The sequence below is a fragment of the Podarcis tiliguerta genome (genome assembly GCF_965153285.1).
Source record: "Podarcis tiliguerta genome assembly, chromosome: 11".
NCBI classification, from domain to species: Eukaryota; Metazoa; Chordata; class Lepidosauria; order Squamata; family Lacertidae; genus Podarcis; species Podarcis tiliguerta.
Window position 1 is genome coordinate 42177929 of NC_139544.1, and position 20810 is coordinate 42198738.

The 20810-nt window shown below is 41.4% G+C and overlaps 2 protein-coding genes and 1 long non-coding RNA gene across 6 annotated transcripts in view; 1 reads left to right on the forward strand and 2 right to left on the reverse strand.

Moving 5' to 3' along the window:
• Positions 1-9749, reverse strand: part of ITGA2 (integrin subunit alpha 2) — a 58751-nt gene extending 49002 nt beyond the window's left edge. Inside the window, exon 1 of one of the 3 annotated variants that reach the window (XM_083402653.1) lies at positions 9275-9749. In XM_083402653.1, the coding sequence (XP_083258779.1) occupies positions 9275-9704 (430 nt within the window). In that variant the 5' untranslated portion in view covers positions 9705-9749. Of the gene's footprint in view, positions 1-3130; positions 3195-9274 lie in introns of those variants that run through there. The other 2 variants (XM_083402655.1, XM_083402654.1) reach the window with 2 other exon arrangements.
• Positions 9750-9791: 42 nt separating this feature from the next.
• LOC310659660 lies at positions 9792-12373 on the forward strand. Its single transcript, XR_014502915.1, has 2 exons — positions 9792-10320; positions 11939-12373. It is a non-coding gene; the product is annotated as an uncharacterized lncRNA (long non-coding RNA).
• The window catches only part of ITGA1 (integrin subunit alpha 1), a 73522-nt gene continuing 64823 nt past the window's right edge, over positions 12112-20810 (reverse strand). Inside the window, exons 27-30 of one of the 2 annotated variants that reach the window (XM_083402701.1) lie at positions 20564-20668; positions 19335-19427; positions 18296-18412; positions 12112-17164 (exon numbers count right to left, since the gene is read on the reverse strand). In XM_083402701.1, coding sequence (XP_083258827.1) covers positions 17120-17164; positions 18296-18412; positions 19335-19427; positions 20564-20668 — 360 coding nt within the window. In that variant the 3' untranslated portion in view covers positions 12112-17119. Of the gene's footprint in view, positions 17165-18295; positions 18413-19334; positions 19428-20563; positions 20669-20810 lie in introns of those variants that run through there. The other variant, XR_014502780.1, reaches the window with a different exon arrangement.

Here is a 20810-nt window from a genome sequence, read left to right on the forward strand (position 1 = left end):
TATGAAAAGAGAGTCTGTCTGTGTGGGCAACCATGTGCAGAGGACATTTGCCATTACTTACTACAATGTCCAGTACAGTGGTACCTCGGGTTACATACGCTTCAGGTTACAGACTCCGCTAACCAAGAAATAGTACCTCGGGTTAAGAATTTTGCTTCAGGATGAGAACAGAAATCGTGCTCTGGCGGCACGGTGGCAGCGGAAGGCCCCATTAGCTAATCTTGTGCTTCAGGTTAAGAACAGATTCAAGTTAAGAACGGACCTCTGGAACGAATTAAGTTCTTAACCCGAGGTACCACTGTATGTACCTTTAAAATGTATCTTTTAAGCTAATTTCTAAGCTGAATTGCAACTTTATTAGCAGGCAGATGTAAATATTAAAAAGGTTTCAAAGCAAATTGAATGTAATTAAATTTGGGGGCAGAGGGGATACACACACACACACACACACTTTTTCTTACTTTTTTCTGTAATCTTTAAACTTTTAATAAACATTATTTTTAAAAACAACAACAACAAAAAAGAACAGTTTCAGGTTAAGAACGGATGTCCAGAACAAATTAAGTACTTAACCCAAGGTACCACTGTATATACAGACCCAAGAAACTGATTCATAAAACACCTTTTCATGAAGGAAACAAATCTAGCCAGGGCGGAGAGGGTGAAATGGCAGCTGAGTGATACTGATGACTCTGTGACTTATAAGGTGGCTCTCTATGCCTTGGCAGCTAGGAAGGTTAACAACTGAATGGGTTAGTGGTCAATTGCAAAGGGGACCGTGAGATCTAATTTGCACATTTTATTTGAAAATTATTTTTTATTCTGCGTGACAAGAAATTTTTGGTGGATTTAATCATGGTTCTACTGCATATGTAGTGACTGCTTTTTTTCATTCTTTGGATGTTGCCATGGCCTTTGGCTAGCGCAATAAAAATTATTAAATTAAAAAATTAAAATCATTGAAGTTAGATGAGGTCTCCTCTGAATTAGAGCTTCGTATGGATTATTATGAGAGTCTGCCTGCAATTCATCATGCTGCAAATGGTTTGAGAGAGTGCTCCTAAATCACAACTTGAAAACTAGTCTTTATAAAAACCAACTGGAGGTGAAGAGCTGTCCTCATTCTTAATCAATTTGGCAAGATTTTGTTTATGACCTGATCCAGTGAATCCAAACAAATGAAGTGAAACATCGTGACAGCGGTTGCCTTCCTAAGTAAATAGATCAATAACAGCAATGGTGCAGAAGTGAACTGTTTGCTAGAAATTATTTATAACTCTGTAGGTTTGCTGAATGTACACAAAATGTGATGCAAACGGAATGTGGGTATATTTTGTTCTAGGATTTTTTAACTGGTTTGTACTTTTGAATTAAATTGCAATGCTCAGGAAATCATATTTAATATCTGTACTAAAAAAAAAACCACGAGCTAAGTTTGCTTCATACTTATTTTTAGCCTCTAAACAAATAAGGCCTTCTTCTTTTTTAATTTACATTTATAGAGTGCCAAGTCACTGAGCATCTGAATTTCAAGCAAGGAATAATATCATACAGATCTACAAGCTAGGATTTTTTGCTAGTACTGTGACACTTACATTTCTCTCAGTTGAATTTACATATCCTTCTCTCCTCAACCTTCCCTTCTTACCTTCCTGTACTTTGTACCCTGTACACACCTGTTAGTAACACCAGCTGCTTATTTCCTATTTCCTACTGTTGAATGGCAGTTGTCAGAGTACAGTAAGGCATTGTTTTGCTGGGTAACAGCAAAAGTCAATTGACTTTATGTGCAACTTTCTAATATTGTGCCAGAAAAATAACTTAGAATCACAGAATGATAAAGCAGCTCGGTGCAGGAATCTCACAACTACAGCATCCCTGACCACATACCCTCCTCCTGCATAGCTATTAAGAGCTGGACTGGAAGACCAGGGTTCAAATCCCCACCTGGCCATAAGGTTTACTGAGTGGTTGTGAAAAGGTAGGATATAAATGTTATAGACGAATAAATAACAATTCCAGCAAAGGAGAGCCCAACACCTTTATTTAAAAATAGTAAGCATATAAATATGATTTAATATTTATATTTACATTCCAATTTTCCAACAAAGAAGCTCACAATAATCACAATACCATTAAAAACAAACATTGCAACTACTATACTGTTAAACACAATAACATAAATAAAGAAAACAACAACAAATTCAGCAAAATGATACAATTCAATAAAGTCGTAGTAATTCAAAATGTCAAAAATCATTCATCATAATGATTAATACTATTCAATAAAGTCGTAGTATAGGCAGCAACCATTTTGCGGGGCTGGTCCGTTAATGGCTCCCGCATGCGTTGGTGGAGCCCATGCCCTGCCCCCATTCTGCCCCAGTTCCACTCCCTTCCAGGTCCCAAAATTCCGATATGTCAGTGGCCACGCATCAATTGGACATGTGCAAAATGCTCACCGCCATACAAATGGTTGGGTCCAAAGAAGTCCGAACATGTATGCAGAACATTTCCAAGTGCCGACTAGGAAGAGGGCAGGGGAAGGAGAGAGGAGTGATTTTTAATGTTTGAAGTTTTATTCTGAATGTTTGAAGTTTAACGTTCTGTTGAAAGCCGCCCAGAGTGGCTGGGGAAACCCACCCAGATGGGCAGGGTAGAAATAATAATAATAATAATTTGCTGATGTTCCCTTTGTGTTGCAACCTCATGCTGCACCTCATGGAATTATGAAGCATTGCCCTCAAAAGGAAGTAACCAGCAGAAAACGGCAACCAGCAGAAAAAAACAACATTTCTGTACATTGTTTGCCTAAAATACTTTTAGGTAAACCTTTAAGGATTTTGAAGTATTGTATTGCCTCTAATCCAGCCTTAAACCCCAAGCCAGCCTTCAGAAAACGAGGAAGAAAATACAGGTATTACAGGTAACAAAACAAAACGCATAAAATATCCTGGTAAGGCTGGCTTTGCTGCCAGCTCCAAAAATAGTAGTGTAACCACACAAAAATGCAATGTGTTTCTTGTAGATAAATAATAATAATAATATGAGTACTCATAGTCGCACCCATCACAAACTTGCTTCCTTCAGGCTATCTCCTTTAAATGGTGGTGCTTCTTGAAGCTCTTACCATATGCATCAGAACGTGGTTCCTCATCACCAAACCAGAAGAAATACATCCCTGTGCAATGTTTTATCTAGAATGCTTCTTCTACAGGATAGATAAAAGTATTTATCAAAAAGATTTTTCTCATTTGGAGAATGAATTAAAGGGAGGGGGTACTGAGATAACCATGCATAACCTTGCATGTATGTCTACAAAAGCCAAAAGACCACAGATAACAGTACAATGTAAAGAAGTAACCACACTTCCTCACCCCCCACTACACCTATGTTCACTTGCCTGATCTTAGTCATCACAAGAAACCAGCAAAGTGACTTTTTTACATGCCTGCTCTTGCTTCCCTCCAAACAATCTCACACAATCTGCAACAGTGCACAGGCTAAAATGATGTTACCTTCTGATCAACTTCCTAGTGCATCTAAATGGGTGCTTATTGTGAGATTGATGCTTTTATTTATTTCGTTAAATTTACTGTATTTTTTGCTCTATAAGACTCACTTTTTCCCTCCTAAAAAGTAAGGGAAAATGTGTGTGCATCTTATGGAGCAAATGCAGGCTGCGCAGCTATCCCAGAAGCAAGAACAGCAAGAGGGATTGCTGCTTTAACTGCGCAGCAATCCCTCTTGCTGTTCTGGCTTCTGAGATTCAGAATATTTCTTTTCTTGTTTTCCTCCTCCAAAAACTAGGTGCATCTTGTGGTCTGGTGCGTCTTATAGAGCGAAAAATACGGTATATATCACTTGGTTGTAAAAAAAAAAAAAAGCAACAACCTTCAAAGCAGTTTACAAAAAGCATAAAGCAATAAAATTATTGGTAAGAATGGTTAAAAAAACTATTTAGAATATAAAATAAAATAAAAACAGCAATAAACTAAAAATGCATCCACTTTCTAGATATCTGCATAGGCTTACTTAAACAAATACTGTTTTGGCAAGCACCAAAAACAGTACAATGAAGGCACCTGTCTGATATCAATAAGCAGGGAGTTTTAAAGTCACACTAAAATATCAATTTCTTTGAAATGCAGAATGGGTATTATGTTACACCTGTAACAATGCCAGTTCCTCAGATCGAAGCAGTTGAGTAGGCATACAGCTCACAGGTAAACTAGTTCTAGGGTTGTTAAGGGCTTTGTATCCTAATAGTGGGACACGGGTGGCGCTGTGGGTTAAACCACAGAGCCTAGGACTTGCTGATCAGAAGGTCGGTGGTTCAAATCCCCGCGACAGGGTGAGCTCCCGTTGCTCGGTCCCAGCTCCTGCCAACCTAGCAGTTCGAAAGCACGTCAAAGTGCAAGTAGATAAATAGGTACTGCTCCGGCGGGAAGGTAAACGGCATTTCCGTGCGCTGCTCTGGTTCGCCAGAAGCGGCTTAGTCATGCTGGCCACATGACCTGGAAGCTGCACGCTGGCTCCCTCGGCCGATAAAGCGAGATGAGCACCGCAACCCCAGAGTCAGCCACGACTGGTCCTAATGGTCAGGGGTCCCTTTATACTAATAGTAACACATTGACACTTTCTATGCATACATGTTTTGTTCAGCATCTACACAACATCACTGGCATGAGAATGCCTGTCTATATTCCCCAATTGCTGCCTTCCATGGGAAATCTTGTATGTAAAAAGTAAAACTGTTGCCAGCAGCTCATTTGCAGTACTGTATCTCAATGGCCCACCTGCAAACTAAGTTGGACATGCCTGATTTAGAGCAAGTCTCTTCTCCCGGTGCAGCTGCAGAAGACCTGGCCCACAATGTTTTGGGCAGGTTCCCCTAGCTCTCATGTGAGACTTGCTTGGGGGAAAAGGTGAAGGAGGCTGCAGTGGGGAGGATGGGAAGGGGAAGATCAGTTACGTGGGCTTTCTGCCAGCGAAACACCGGCTACAACCCTCTCTCTTTCAGTGGCTAACAATGATTTAAGGATTAAACACAGAAATGTTGACTGCTCTGCATACATGGGCCCTTAAACAATATGCCCCAAAACAACCGAAGCATATGCTGCTGGCATGGAGCAGCATGTAGAACTCTGATCGGAATGCAGCTTGTGTCCTGTCTGCATTTCAACACGGTAACCATGGAAATGGGGACAAGCCTGCACAAAGCCAAACAATGGAAACCTTGAAATGAGTAAGTGAAAATGACAACAGGGAATTGTGAATGTTCAAGACTTTTCAGAGTGCTAATGGCTTGGTCTAGCCTTCTGAAGTAAAAAGAACTTAGAAACCCATATATATATATATACATACATACACACACACACACACATATATATCCCCTCTGCCCCCAAATTTAATTACATTCAATTTGTTTTGAAACCTTTTTAATATTTACATCTGCCTGCTAATAAAGTTGCAATTCAGCTTAGAAATTATCTGAAAAGGGGTTGCCTAGATACATTTTAAAAGTACATACAGTGGTACCTCGAGTTAAGAACTTAATTCGTTCTGGAGGTCCGTTCTTAACTTGAAACTGTTCTTAACCTGAGGTACCACTTTAGCTAATGGGGCCTCCCGCTGCTGCCGTGCCGTCACCACACAATTTCTGTTCTTGTCCTGAAGCAAAGTTCTTAACCCGAGGTACTATTTCTGGGTTAGCAGAGACTGTAACCTGAAGTGTCTGCAACCTGAAGCGTCTGTAACCCAAGGTACCACTGTACTTCTTGTCCTTTACATATTATCTGATTTTATTTGCAAAATGTTGTTGAATGCTGCTGTGGGGACTCAGGTCTTGATTGTGGGTTTCTGAAGGTTAAAAAAACACTTTCTTTTTCTCATAACAGTGAAAGATTGGGTTTTCATCAGTTGCCATCCTCAGGTCTAAATGCAAAAGCAGGGTGAATGCTGAACCTGACCTGAGGTGAAAGCTGACAAGACTTCACAGAACTTTCTCACAACAAAAACAGGCACATCCATCATATTAGCAAAGCAAGACTGTGGCTGTTAAAATTTGTGGTTTGTGGTTTGCTTTGTAGAACAAAAACAGTGGTCCACCAAGACCCCCAGCAACTTCCATGTGGTCCACGCACACACAAAGTTTGAGAACTGCTGATCTACACTGTTTTGACAGTATTGGTACACACTGTCACTCTAGGCTGGGTGCTTTTACAGCGTGAATTGGTGCTTTTGTTTACAGTCCAAATACTCTCACCATGAGAATAAAAGGCAGATTAGACAAAAATGCAGATAGAACATTTCATGAACTGAGACTTCATCCTTTCTTGGGGGGAAAAAATCACAGGTTGGTTTTCATGCCACAATTCTTCCAAAAGGTTAATGTCTTTTGTATCTGATTTCATTCCCTCTGGCACTGCATTCCACAATGTTTCCCATAGTTACTGAAATAACATGTTGGAACTTCTTACAGGTAAATGTTTTTGCATGCCATCCAACTCCACCATTAGCTCAGATGGATTTTAAAAAACCCTGATTTTTACAATCTGGAAACGTTGAAGGAAAATGCTGTGACATGAGAATATTGCAGCTGCTGTTCCCATAAAAATATGGGTAAACTTATCCAAAAACACAAGGCAGTTTAGATTTCCAAACTTTACATTCATCTTGGCTCAAGGATGAACATGGCATGTAAGATAACCTCAAGTTTAGATTATTATTTAATGTTATTCAACTATAAAGGATTTTTTAAAAACCACCTTAAGGTTCTTAAACCTATAATTTCATGATCATTACTACACCAATATCTCCATATATCAGAACTAGGAGCCTAAAGAATACAGTGGTTTGCTTAAACCAGGGGTGGGCATTCCAGATCTTGTTGGACTCCATCAGTCCCAGCTTTGTTGTTGTTGACATTTTACAACATGATCTCCTATTCCAGGCCAGAAAATATGAAATAACAGTAAGGACAGGAATCTTTTTGAGCCCGTGCAGAATGCCTCTCCCCCACCATGATTGGCTAAAGGGTATTGCGAGACTTCTAGATGTTAAACCAACAGCAGCTGGCATGGCGGAAGTGTTTACATGACCTCCCAACACTGTGGTGTCTCTGGAGCAAAAGGGTGAGAAGTGAGTTGGCAGTGAAGTCAGCGTGGTGCAAATGTACTGCTGGGGGTGCTGGACTGCCTCTGCCAGTGCATTCACACTGTGCTGCCCTCACCATTGTCTCAGCCCTACTCTTCCGCCTCCTGGTGTGCTGCAACAGCACTGGTGACAGGAGGTCAGGCAAGCATCACTGCCCTGCTGAATGCTGCTGTGCAAGGAGGTGAGGAACACAAGCTGAAGGAACACCCCAGAGTCTGCTGTCTAGACAAGTGGTGCAAGCAAGCCTAGTCATACATGTCAAAGTCAAAAGCAACACCGCCACTTCATCTAGCTCTCAGTAGTATAACCAAAGTGTTGCTTTATTGTTTCTTAGGGAAGAGCAGTAGCTCAGTGGTGGAGCATCTGCATTGCCCAGATTCAATTCCTGTCATCCCCTTGTAGGGTTGATTACAAACTTTTGGCCATCAACTGGAGATAAGAGTTGGTTTGCTGTAGTGGCTAAGAGTATGAGCCATCAAGTCCCTGTTTAAAATTTCACTTTAGCCATTAATTCACTAGGACCACAATCCTACATGCTTCTTTGGGTGTAAGTCTCATGGGTGGCTTACTCCTGAGGTAACACATTAAGGATCACACGGCAATATGGATATAATAATACCGGACTACCTTGCAAGAATGGTGTAATAATTACTGAGCTAAAATGGTTTCAACAGTTGAATGCCAGTACAGAAATGCTAGAGGGGTTATTTTAAAAACAAAAAGCAAATTAGTAATAATAATTCCGTCCAAGGAGTCCAAGGCAGCATACCCAATTCTCTTCCCATTTTATCTTCACACCTGCCCTGCAGGGTAGCCTAGGCTGAGAGTGTCTGGGATAAGGCCCCCAAGCAAGTGTCATGTCTGCATGGGGATTGGTCTCCCCAGTCTTAGTCCAAGAAGAAACCCTGCATCCACATGGGCTGCCTAGATGTATAATCTCTTCCTCTTCATCTACACCCTTGGTCTGTATCCACAACAATTTATTGTTGTTGTTATAAAGACAACTCAGTCAGTAGACCATGAAGTTCTTAATCTCAGGGTTGTGTGTTCAAGCCCCACAGTGAGCAAAAGATCCCTGCATTGCAGGGGGTTGGACTAGATGACCCTTGTGTTCCTTTCCAACACTTACAATTCTATGATAAAAATAAATCCTTCCAGTAGCATCTTAAAGGTAAAGGTACCCCTGCCCGTACGGGCCAGTCTTGACAGACTCTAGGGTTGTGCGCCCATCTCACTCAAAGAGGCCAAGGGCCAGCGCTGTCCGAAGACACTTCCGGGTCACGTGGCCAGCGTGACATCGCTGTTCTGGCGAGCCAGAGCCGCACACACGGAAACGCCGTTTACCTTCCCGCTAGTAAGCGGTCCCTATTTATCCACTTGCACCCAGGGGTGCTTTCGAACTGCTAGGTTGGCAGGCAAATCCAGTAGCATCTTAGAGACCAACTAAGTTTGTTATTGGTATGAGCTTTCGTGTGCATACACACGAGAAGTGTATCTGAAGAAGTGTGCATGCACACAAAGGCTCATACCAATAACAAACTTAGTTGGTCTCTAAGATGCTACTGGAAGGATTTTTTTGTTGTTTTGTTTTGACTATGGCAGACCAACATGGCTACCTACCTGTAACTAATTCTGTGATAGTCTATGAAGATCCAGCCCAAATCCAAAAAGGCTGTCAAGTCTCACAGGTTTCAACAGAAGAGAGTTAAAAGCGCCATTCACACACACCATGATTGACAGCAGTGCGACTAAGTTTTCCAGATCCACCGAAAGTCAAGCCCATTAATTTCAATAGGCCTACTCTAAGTATAAGTTAGCTGAATGGCATCCTGACTGAGTTATCACCAGCAGAGAAGGTTTGTTTGTGTTTTCCTCCCGGGGACATTTACAAACGGAGCCCAAAATGATACTTTTCTTTTCGATGCTGGTGGGGTTTTTTTTTTGGGGGGGGGGGTGGGGGGTTAAGCAGAGAGGCGCCCTTCCTTTGCAAGCGCCGCGCATCCCGGTGCAGTTCAGGACTTGGCAGAAGAAGCGCGTCCCGAGGCGACAGCAGAAGCTCCTGCCCTGCTGCAGCGGGCGAGTTCCCACCTGCCCGACAAGAAAGCCGCCGACTTACCTGAGCTGAGCAGCAGCAGCAGCAGGCGCCTCACAGCCAGGCAGCTCACGCAGCGTCCTCTCGCGCCCATAGTTCCCAGCGGAGAAGGGTCCGCGCTGGCGACTGTACCAAGCCGAAAAAAGAGAGAGGGGAGGAGGGTCGAGGCGAGGGCGCAAGGTGCAGCTCGGCCGCGGCAGGCGAGTGAAACGAGCTGCGCGAGCCACGGGAAGTCGTGAGAGGGCAGGGCAGCTCCGCCCACCGCCGGCCACCCCCGCCACGCTCCTGCTGGTGGAAGGAGCCCCCAGGGAGAGAAGGCGGCAGCCCCTCCCCGTTTCCCTCGCCAGCAAACACCTCCTGCGGACCGACGTCGCCGCCCAGAGACAAAAAAGTCTCTCAGGGCCCGCGCTTTCCCGCCACAAACGCGCGAGCTTTCCCCATTCACCTGCCTCATAACTCGAACTCCGAGCACGCCCCCCTCTGAAAGCTCAACTTTTTCGTCTCACAGGCCGGCCAGGAGTGACGAAAAGGGGCGGCTGCCAGGGCAGGACTTTAGGGCGGATGGCCAGGACCCCATTCAGCGCAACTATATTTTAAAGACAGTGAAGTAACATCTAAAGAGAAGTGAACATAAAAAAAGGAGGTTCTGTGTCTAAATCAACCCTGAGGTGCCAGCCTGATTCTTTTCGAACTACAACTCCCATCAGCCCCTGCCAGCAGGGCTAATGGTCAAGGATGATGGGAGGTGTAGTCCAACAACCTGGAGGGCACCAGCTTGGCAAAGACTCGTGTAAAATTCCTTAATTGTATTGTATTAGTGCCTTCCTGAGCAGAGGGATGACTAAGAATGTGTGGGCTTTTTGTTACCACTTCTCCACAGAATTTTCCTAGTATGCTGTACCTGCCTGTTCATGCCCACTTTTGCCACTGCATGCAAAAGAGACGCCCAGCAGAGGACCATTTTTGTACCACAGTTTCCTTTGAGATATCCGTCACCTAAGCTTCCATAAACAGATGTAAGGAAGCTCCTTCCTCTGTCTGAGAACTGGCTTAGTGTCGGGATCTATGATGTGAGTCTGGAAGTCCCAAGGCTGAAATTTTGCCTTCATCACACAGCTGGCTGGCCTTCCAAGCCATACTTTTTCAGTGTCGCCTTTTCCACCTGCACTATGGGCATAATTATACTGGCCTATAATTTTCAGGGGTGCTATGAGGATTACATTAGGTTCAGACATGCACTGGCAACCAATGCAGGCATTTTAAAACAAGGGTTATTATGTCATTTCTAAACGGACCCCTAACTAATAATCTGGCTATTGCATTTTGAACCAATTAAAGTTTCCAAGTTGTCTTCAAGGGAAGTCCCACACAGTGCTATTTGCAATAATCCAGTCTGGAAGTAAACTGAGTGTGGAGTACCATGGCCAAATCATCTCTTTCCGAAAGGGGCTGCAGTTGGGAAGATGGAAAGTGTTGCCCTAGAGGGACACAATAGCAATGAGGACAAGAAGTGCTCCTCACATGCTACCCCCCCCCCCAAAAAAAAAGTCAAGGACCCTTGGATGGTTAAGTCCAGTCAAAGGCAACTATGGGGTTGCGGCGCTCATCTTGCTTTCAGGCTGAGGGAGCCGGCGTTTGTCCACAGGCAGCTTTCCAGGTCAGCATGACTAAGCTGCTTCTGGCACAACGGAACACCATAACGGAAACCAGAGTGCACAAAAATGCCATTTACCTTCCCACCGCAGCAGTACCTACCAGTACAGTGGTACCTCGGGTTAAGTACTTAATTCGTTCTGGAGGTCCATTCTTAACCTGAAACTGTTCTTAACCCGAAGCACCACTTTAGCTAATGGGGCTTCCCACTGCCGCCACACCGCCAGAGCATGATTTCTGTTCTTATCCTGAAGCAAAGTTCTTAACCCGAGGTACTATTTCTGGGTTAGCGGAGTCTGTAACCTGAAGTGTCTATAACCTGAAGCGTATGTAACCCAAGGTACCACTGTATTTATCTACTTGCATTGGTGTGCTTTCGAACTGCTAGGTTGGCAGGAGCTGGGACAGAGCAATGGGAGCTCACCCCGTCATGGGGATTCGAGCTGCTGACCTTCTGATCAGGAAGCCCAAGAGGCTCAGTGGTTTAGACCACAGCACCACCTGTGTCTATGGCTCAGGTTTTTCTGACAGGTGCACCCTAGAGACCATAACAAGAGTTCCCTGAAATATGCACACCAGTACTAGTACCCTTTGTAGAGCTGCAATTTCCAGAGTGATTTAACAATCCTCTCTTCCCAGGGAACTTTGAGAATTGTAGCTCTGTGAGCGGAAATGGGGTTTCTTGACAACTCGGAGCACCCTTAGCAAAGCACAGCTCCCATAATTCTTTTGGAGGAGCCATGACTATTAAAGTGGTGTAATAGTTCTTTAAATGTATGGTGCATATGCAACCCATATTGTATAAATAGATGAACAGAAAGAACAGCAACAACAAATTTTCCGGCCCATATTGGAGACCTTTAGCTGAATGTTAACCTTGATACAATTCCATTCGTCAATAGAATACTCAGAAACACTTGCCATAGAAATCTCATAGTAAATAACTGGGTTGGGGTGAGTACTCCCTTAACACATCATGAAGCGAGTGTCATTTATATCTTACCAAATGTTTTGTGTTTGCATTTTTCATCTTAGGATGGAATTTCTGTTTGAAAAACTCTGCGGATTATTTCAAGACACAAAGCCAAAATAATTTCTGGCTCATCTTTAAACAAATGTTGAAGGAGCTTATTAATATTTTGAAAGATAACACTGGTGGCTTAATGTCACCAGCTCATGAATGAACAAAAAAGGAGTGGAAACCTACAACAAGGAGAAGAGTGTTTATTCAAGTGACAATTTCCATAGAAAAAAAGGTACAGTTTTACCATGTTATCACAATAGACGATGATCCATTTAAATAAAGTTACTTAAATTCATTGATTTTAACAGGTCTCTTCTGGGTATATCTAATGTTGGCTATCACTTTTTGAAATACACATTCTTACACTTTTTGTGGACTTTTGCTACATCTTTTTGCTAAGAGAATATTTTTTCCCCAAATGGACTTCATTTCTGACATTTATTTTTTTTAGAAACAAGCCACTTATTTTATTTACTTTTTTTTATAATGGCTCTGCCCTCTAAAAATCGGGTTCATGCAGCAAGAACTTGATGAAATGCACACCATGAATGGGCAGGATGTTTTCCTGGAGATGCGGTGATTCAAGATACGCGTCTCATCTGATAAGGCCACCCCCTCCATTCATGCTCACCCTGTATCAACACAAAATGTTGCAACGTCTTCTGAGGAACATTGTTAAGCAGTGTGGGAGAAGTCAGTGAGTCATTTAGATCTGTGCTAGTAAGGAAACTCTTAGAAATTCATGCAACAGATAATCTTGAATTTGGACGCTTACATGCAACAACAATCATTTGTCCTTTTACTTATGTCAACATTTTCATATTCTGCACCTGTGATCAAAAGGTTTTTAGTGCTGAACTTTCAAATTTATACACTTTGAAATATCAAGAAAGCTGCTTCTGTTGTGGGAAATCTCCAACACCAATGTTTTGTTCCTGGAAAAACACATTTTCCATGAAAGAGGGGATTTATACATATACATATACATATACATATAATGACACACAAATACTTGGAGTGTGTTTTCTTTCTTTTTAATAGAGCAATGTCAAGAAGAATGTAGAAAGACCAAAAATAAAAACAAAAAACCTGTGCAGAAGCAAACTCTTCTTTTCTACTGTTCTCTATCTTCAAAAATGTGTATCTCAAATAATAATAAAAAAAAAACATTGTCCAGTAGCACCTTAGAGACCAACTAAGTTCGCTCTGGGTATAAGCTTTCTCAGATAAGTTGCACAACACCAATGCCATAATGCTCATTCGTACCTGTTCCTCTTCTTCAACTCTAGCATGAGGCCCTATCTGCACTCAACATTTAAAGCATCATCATGTCACTTTAAACAGATCATTGGTCCAACATCCACAGTATCATCAGCACTGACTGGAAGCAGCTCTCCAGGGTTTCAGACAGGGGTGTATAGATGCCAGGGACTGAACCCGGGATATTTTGCATGCAAACCAGGTTCTCTATCACTGAGCCATGTCCCTTCTAGCATTATGGTTAAGAAGCAGAGTTGAAGATTAAGAACGTTAGAGCCCTGCTGGATCAGGGCCAAGGCCCATCTAGTCCAACGTCCTGTTCTCACAGTGGCCAACCAGATGCCTCTGTTTGAGTAAAACAGCAATATCCTCTCCTGTGGTTCAGATCTCTCACCTCTGGCTTGCCTAAGGCCATCTGGTGATTACTTTCTCTGCCCCATCAACAATACCTACACTTGACAGGGTTGTTGCATGAAATAATTCACGTGAAGCAATCCAAACAGTAAAATTAAGTCACGAGTTCGTCCCACTGATTTCATTGGGGCACAGGTACAACTGATTTGGATTGCAATGCTATATACTTCATTCCTAGAAATGTAATCCCAATTGAATTCACTGGGACTTGCTTCAGAAGAGACACTGTTATGATAGTGTTGTGAGGTTGGATCCAGTTCATTACGATACTAGAAATTACACATAAGGAGGGTGAAATAGAATGAGGTCAAGATTCACTATCTCATCTTTCCAGGTGCACAGCTGACTGATCTTGAGGAATTGCTCAAGAACTGGCAACCTACAGAGTCATAGTTATTCAGAAGTCTCAAGTTGTGGGTCTGTCTGTGGTTTCTGCTAAGTTATATTCACTAAACAAAGGGCTTTGTTCATCTTCTTCAGACAGGATTGTGAAATTGTACTAGGAACAAGCATACACAAACAAACAGTATGCATTCAGGAATGAACTCATGGTTTGCTTCAGACTTATGAATGCTATGGATACTATAAAGCATGAATCAGACTCATTACATCAATTTGATATAATCACTTAAAACAATAAATGGAAATTTATTTAACTCTGTGTATACTCAAATATATTTAAAGCTAATGGTTTGATACTACTGGAATAAACCTTGAGCTAGCGCATTGTTTTGCCCTTCTTCCTGTCTCCTTGTTTTCTCTATTTCAATTAGTTAATTCTCACTTCAGTGCAAACCATAGCTTGCTGCTGCACCCAGATCAGTAAACCATGGTTTGTGCTTTCCTTCTGAACTAGGATTGTAAACCAGTTTGAAGTTGGCTCTACAATCCTAGGTTGAAGGATTAGTGCAAACTGTTATTTCCTAGATCAGATGTAATGGCCAGCTTTTATTTATTTATTGCCAAACAGTAAGTAACTAATTGAAAACACAATAGGAAGAAGTGCACAGGGACAAGGCTGGTTCCTGTGGTTTGCTGTCATGTGTGAACTAGCTCATATGTACGTGTTCATTCTTGGGGAGAGGAATAACCTACCAACCAAGAATAGTGAAAAATTCAGATAGGGTAGCATAAAAGAGATAAAACTTTTGAAGTTAAACAGTATGTACCAAGTTTACATTTTAAATATCCACATTTATATACACAACAAGCTACTCAAATTGTGAATGTATAGCAAAAAAATTTCATAGTGCAGAAGAAAGGTGATATATTTGGGGAAAGATAATTAGACTTGCATTAAACAATATTAGATAACAATATGCAGCCAACTTTCTCCAGTAGAGCTCCACTGTCTTAAATTAGACTAAATGGGCCATTGAGTGCAATCTTCGGGCCCTGATCCTAAGCAAGTTTACCATTAAATTGAGTTCCATTAAAATGAATGGATTTCCCTTTTTTAAAGTGGCTAATTGGAACAAGTTAGTTGTATCTAAATAACCTTCTTGTGCTTTCAGTCGCCTGTGGCTAAATTTAGTGGGATTTGGGCCACTGTGTTTTGTGCTCTATTAGGATTTTAAACATTCTATCTATTTCAGTGTATTTCTATAGATACAGTGTACATAATAGTGTTTCAGACAGACACTTAACATAGCTACTGTTTAAATAATTCCTCGACACTTAAGTAGCAAAAAATGAAAACCAAGGGAGGTCACCTTGCTTCATTGTAGCGCTAGACTGTTGTTTCTTTTTAATTGCTTGATACTGTGATGCATTTCCTTGTAGGAATCAGTGTATAATCCTAAATCTGAGTTTCCATTCCTTTTAATTTATGTGCAAATAACAGGATTCTTGACGAGTTTTTCTGACAATGTCTTAAATGGCAAACAACAGAATCTCCAGTGTGAAATGTATGCCGTACTAAACAAATATGTGTGATTATTCATGCTGTGAATTCCTCACACATCACAATTATGGCCACTTGCAATCTTCATGTAGTTATATGCTAATACAGCTGATTTGTAACCTTATAGCAATAGGGCAACATAGATAAGTTTTGGGTTTGGACCCCAATCCCTCCAATAGACATAATGATATTTGGCCATTCCACGAAATACTTGCTCACATTTCCAAAATTCCAATGTGCCAGTTAAATTGGAAACAAATATTTAAGCAAATATTCCATTACAAGCCACAGGTATGAGAGGCTCTTTACTGACTGGCACTGTTTTTTAATTTTTAAGCAACGGCATTGTCTACATCCTACCCACCCCCAATATAATTGCCAGATTAATGGAGGAAATATAGTACAACCAGGGTTAAATGCCCACCAGCACCATAGAACTCACAACCACCCATATATATTTTCCCGTCTCTTAAATGTTTGAAAAAGGTGTGTGCAGATTTGACTATCCTTTCAAAAATCTTAGTGAAACCACAGAAACTAAGTATGTCTAGGCACAAAACCTCCTTTTGTAAAATGGTGAATGAATGAAAAATTTGGGCGGTGTCAGGAATGGACAGCACCAGCACTGCACTTGTATATATATATTTTGATGGTCATACAATAAATTGAGCAAAACACATCTGCGTGTCTCATCATAAATAGAGCAGGGAAAACTTTCCTTTTTAAAACGATGCATTCTGAGCGCAATTCTTCGAAGCAAATGTTTGCCTCTCAAACCAACAGCTATGTTCAGGATTTGAAATTCAGGCTTACAGTGAAGTACCAAGCTTTGAATTCTTTTACTTATGGGAAATGATTCTGCACCTTCTCCCCTCTTTTGGAACAACGAAACAGCAACTTTACGAAACGTTTGCTGTACGTATCAGAGACTGATCCCGAATTCAATACTCTCTCTAAGCCTGGGGACGGATGGCTGTGCTGTCTGTGGCTAACGTGGCTGTATTCCAAAATATCAGGAGAGCGCCAGATGGGTAGGAAACCTGTCTTATTAGGAAGTGCATCCCATTTAGTTCAATAGAACACACTGCCCTATAAATGTGACAGCCTAAGAGGAATGCTGCTCTGAAAACAAACACCAATTTTTTTTGGAGGTGGTGGGGGAAAATGACTGGGATCTACAGAGCTGCAGAGCTAAGCTAAGCTACCTTCAGCCAGTTGGTCCCAACCCACAACTCCACTGTTGTTTCCTTTCCTCTGTAGACCACTCTCCATTCTGGCCATATCCCAAATTGCTTTTAAAGCTCTCCTCGGTTTTAAAAGGGGTCTGCATGCCCCATGGAAATGGGTTGCTTGAGATGCAGAAGCCCAAAGTCTCCTTAGACACACAACATGTGCTGTGTGCCCTTTTCTATCATTGATTTGTTGGCTTCATGTGTTTGTGTGTGTGTTTGTGTGTGTGTGTGTTTAGTGTTAGGCACTTTCTGTTAGTGTTCAAGAAAACTTTTGTGACCACCTAGATTGCTCCAAGTCAGTGTTTTACAGTCACATTTCTGAGGAAGACCTGAGGACAAGTCCTTGTAGAATTCCTAGTTTTCTTTCGGAGGGTTCCCCCTTCTCATTTCTCCATTTTCTTCCTTAAAGGCCTGTTGAAAAACCCAGCCTGAAAGGAAAGTAGTAACAACATTTTAATCCAGCTTTGAAAACTTGCAGGGATGTACAAGGATGGGGGAAGAAATTCATTTCTGTTTGTATTTAAGGCCAATCTACCTAACATACACTTCTCTGTCAAGAGAGGTTTTGCCATCAAAAATCAGTTTGGAATAACTGATTAGTTGTTATAAAACATCAGAAATAGGACACTCAGTCACACAAAAAACAGAAAGACTTGAATTAAGGCGATCATTGTGCAACTCCTAAGACGCTGGTACTTGTGTACAGTGTACAAATTTGTACTTGTGTACAAATTGTGTACACTGGTACCTCAGTTTATGAACTTAATCGGTTCCAGAAGTCCGTTCTTAAACCAAAACTGTTTTTAAACCAAGGTGCGCTTTCCCTAATGAGGCCTCCCGATGCCGGTGCCCTTCCACTGTTTCGAGTCCGTTCTTAGACCGAGGTAAAGTTCTTAAACTGGGACACTACTTCTGGTTTTGCGGAGTTCGTAAACTGAATCGTTCGTAAACAGGACTGTTCTTAAACTGAGGTACCACTGTATACATATTAAATCTGCTTTGTGTTATTTCCCTTTCTTTCTTTTGCTTTGACAAGGGCTCCCACTTGTGGTCAAATGCTTAATGCCACCCAGATGCTTCCTGCAATGGAAGTCATCAGATACTATGTACTATGGGTGATATTCAATGCTAGAAATCAGTGGATGAGTATGAGTAACATTTAGTCAGCATTCTGTAGCTGTAGCTGTAGTCAGCATTCTGTTTCAGGAGCCCTCCTCACCCTTTAGGGTCCCCCCCTTAAAATATGTTTTTTATCTTCTGTAAAACTTCAGGTTTGTTGAAGTCTGCTAACACCTCCCTCCTTATGCATGGATGGTGCCATTTTAGCTGTATAAGAAACAACATTTGGGGAACTGAGATCATTATTCCTTTATATGTTATTCCTGCTGCAACAATAGAGGCACAAGGCTGTCTTTATCAGTAAGATAACATGTAGGGAGCAATCAGATTTTGCTTTAATACTGATCACCTTGTTTTGAATTTCACTGATTTTTCACTGAGGGGGGAATAATTCTGAAACACTAAACTCAAATATGGAACGAACGATGGATATACCATACCTTCCATAATGCAAATATAAGCAGCGTAAGAATCAAAAGTCCAGCAAAAACGCTCAGCAGAATAACCCATAGTGGCACATGACCAGGAAGAAGCTCTTTGGAGATTTTAATAATGGTCTGAAAATTGAAAACACACACACAAATAAATCAGCATTTCAGTAATGATGGTCTAGGTCTAATCTAATCTGTATTTAATTGTATCTTATCACACATAAACTTTTAGCTGTATTTAATTTTGAAGTTTCATGCAAATACACAAAAGCAAGTGGGGGGGGGGAGAGGCTTTTCATAGCCTATTACGTGGGATAATATCCAGGGGAAAGCTGTGTGAGAGTTTTGCTTCTACTAGTTACCTGTGCAAATTAGTGTCGTCCCAAAAAGTGTTTTGAAATAAAAACGGCTGCAAATGATCTCAAGGTTTTGTGTATACAAGTACTGCTGAAGTCAATGAAATGTAATTACCAATCACTTTAGGCTGAATTCACAAACAATGCATACTAGCAGCACAATCCTATACATGCTAACTCAGAAGTGAATCCAAATACGTTTAATGAGACTTTCTTCCGATAAACTTTGTAAAGAACTGCATCCCAAGAGATCTGAACAGCTGATGTGTGATGCAAGCCCAGGCATGTTTACTCAGAAGTAAGTGTTTACTTGGGAGAAAGCCTCATTGGACTTACTTCTGGATAAATATGCAGAGAATTGTGCTGCAAAGCTGCGAATGTTAAAAATAAGCACCCTCATTATGCACTAATTTAATTAAGAGTGCAGTGGCAGAGAAGAAATTAGGTGGCTAATTTTCCACATCATGTGAAAATCAATGAACAGAATGTTTTTACTACCTTTCCATCTGATTGTAGTTGTGAATCTGGATAAATATTTCTGGACAAATGAGCAGCCAGTCTGCATGTTTACTTAGAAGTAAATTCAGTGAGCCTTACGGCATAATTCATAAGCTTAGGATGGCAGCCTTTTTTCCTGCCTTAACTGGTTTGTGGATTGAGCTTCCAGTATTTGCAAGTCTGGTGGGACTTACCTCTATTCTTTCATTTTCTTTTTTCAATATTAGTAATGAATTTCCACTCCTAAGTAATGCTCTTACATTGACCTCTGCACTATGAAGATTTGCCTAGAATAAAGCAGAAGAAAGGCAGTTTGATGAAGCATGAGTTTCCAGAGATGAATCAGAACAGAGTATGATTTCTGCTTCTAAGAGGAAATTATTTAAAACCGTAGAACAGCAGGTGGAAGACCTGTTTGAGAGGTGGTCTGAGAACTACAGTTCTTATCCCACCCACTCTCTGGTCGCTGGCACTCTGGCACAGAACTTTGCCATGTGCTGAGCATGTACCAATGCAACTCTCTGTCTGATAAAAGTTGCCCCCTCTCTTGACTTATGACATTCATTGCCACTGTCTGCTGTCTTGCTGAGATTGCCTTGGCACTTGCTTCTTGTCTTGTTGAACAGCTCCTCTTCCTTACTGGTAAAATGTGGGAAATAAAGGAGCAAGTCAGTGGTTCCTTCAGTTATGTGCCTTTTTGTAACACTTGCCCCCCAGCTGTTCCCCTCCACTGCCACCAGAACTACACCAGTGTATTAATTTTATTCAATCATAGGTTCCAGGATAGAGGGTGGAGTGGGAAATTTTCACTGGGACTGTACTGATGTTTAACCCTTTCTCCTGCAGCTGTGATCCCAATGAACATCCCTGTATGCTCCAATGATACCTTTCTCCCATAAAGAGAGCATGAGTGATGTATAATGGTGTGTGTGTGTATGTGTATGTGTATGTGTATGTGTATGTGTGTGTGTGTGTCTTAACAAGCAAACAAAACATTCTCTGCTACTTTGTCCTGCTTTATAACAGGCTGATTGTCTGTCATTAACCTCTTCTTCATTTATTAAAAGCTAACAGTATCTATTATTATTATTATTATTAATTGAATTTATATACTGCCCTATACCCAGAGGGCTCAGGGCAGTTCACAGAAAAGATCAACATAAAAACCACAAATTTTTTTGGGGGGGGGGCTCCAAGAAAGTGGGGCCCTAAGCTATAGCTTGTTTAGCTTATACATAAATCCGTCACTGCAGCTGACACCTGAATTAGGTAGAGCTGATGCGGCTGTGGACTCAGGCCTTGGCCAAATCCAGTGCGCAACCATAATAGATACATTAGGCAATTATACCTACATATAGAACTGTGACAGTGGCATAACTTCGTTTTGGACTCATGACTGTAACAAAGTTGGCAGTTCACTTACCTTTTTAAAGGTACGTTTCCAGATTCGGAATGAAATGTTCACATGAGTTATATTCGATGGGGCCACCGTACAGTTAATGGATTCACAGCGATAAAAATCACAGTTCTGTTTGAAGGGTAATAGACAGACGTTATTAATTAAACCTCTGCCAAACATGACTGCCCCAAATAGCCTGACTTCAGATATCCTGACAGCCATTTTCTTCACCCCACTGAAATAAATGTCTTTCAACATCTATTATTATATA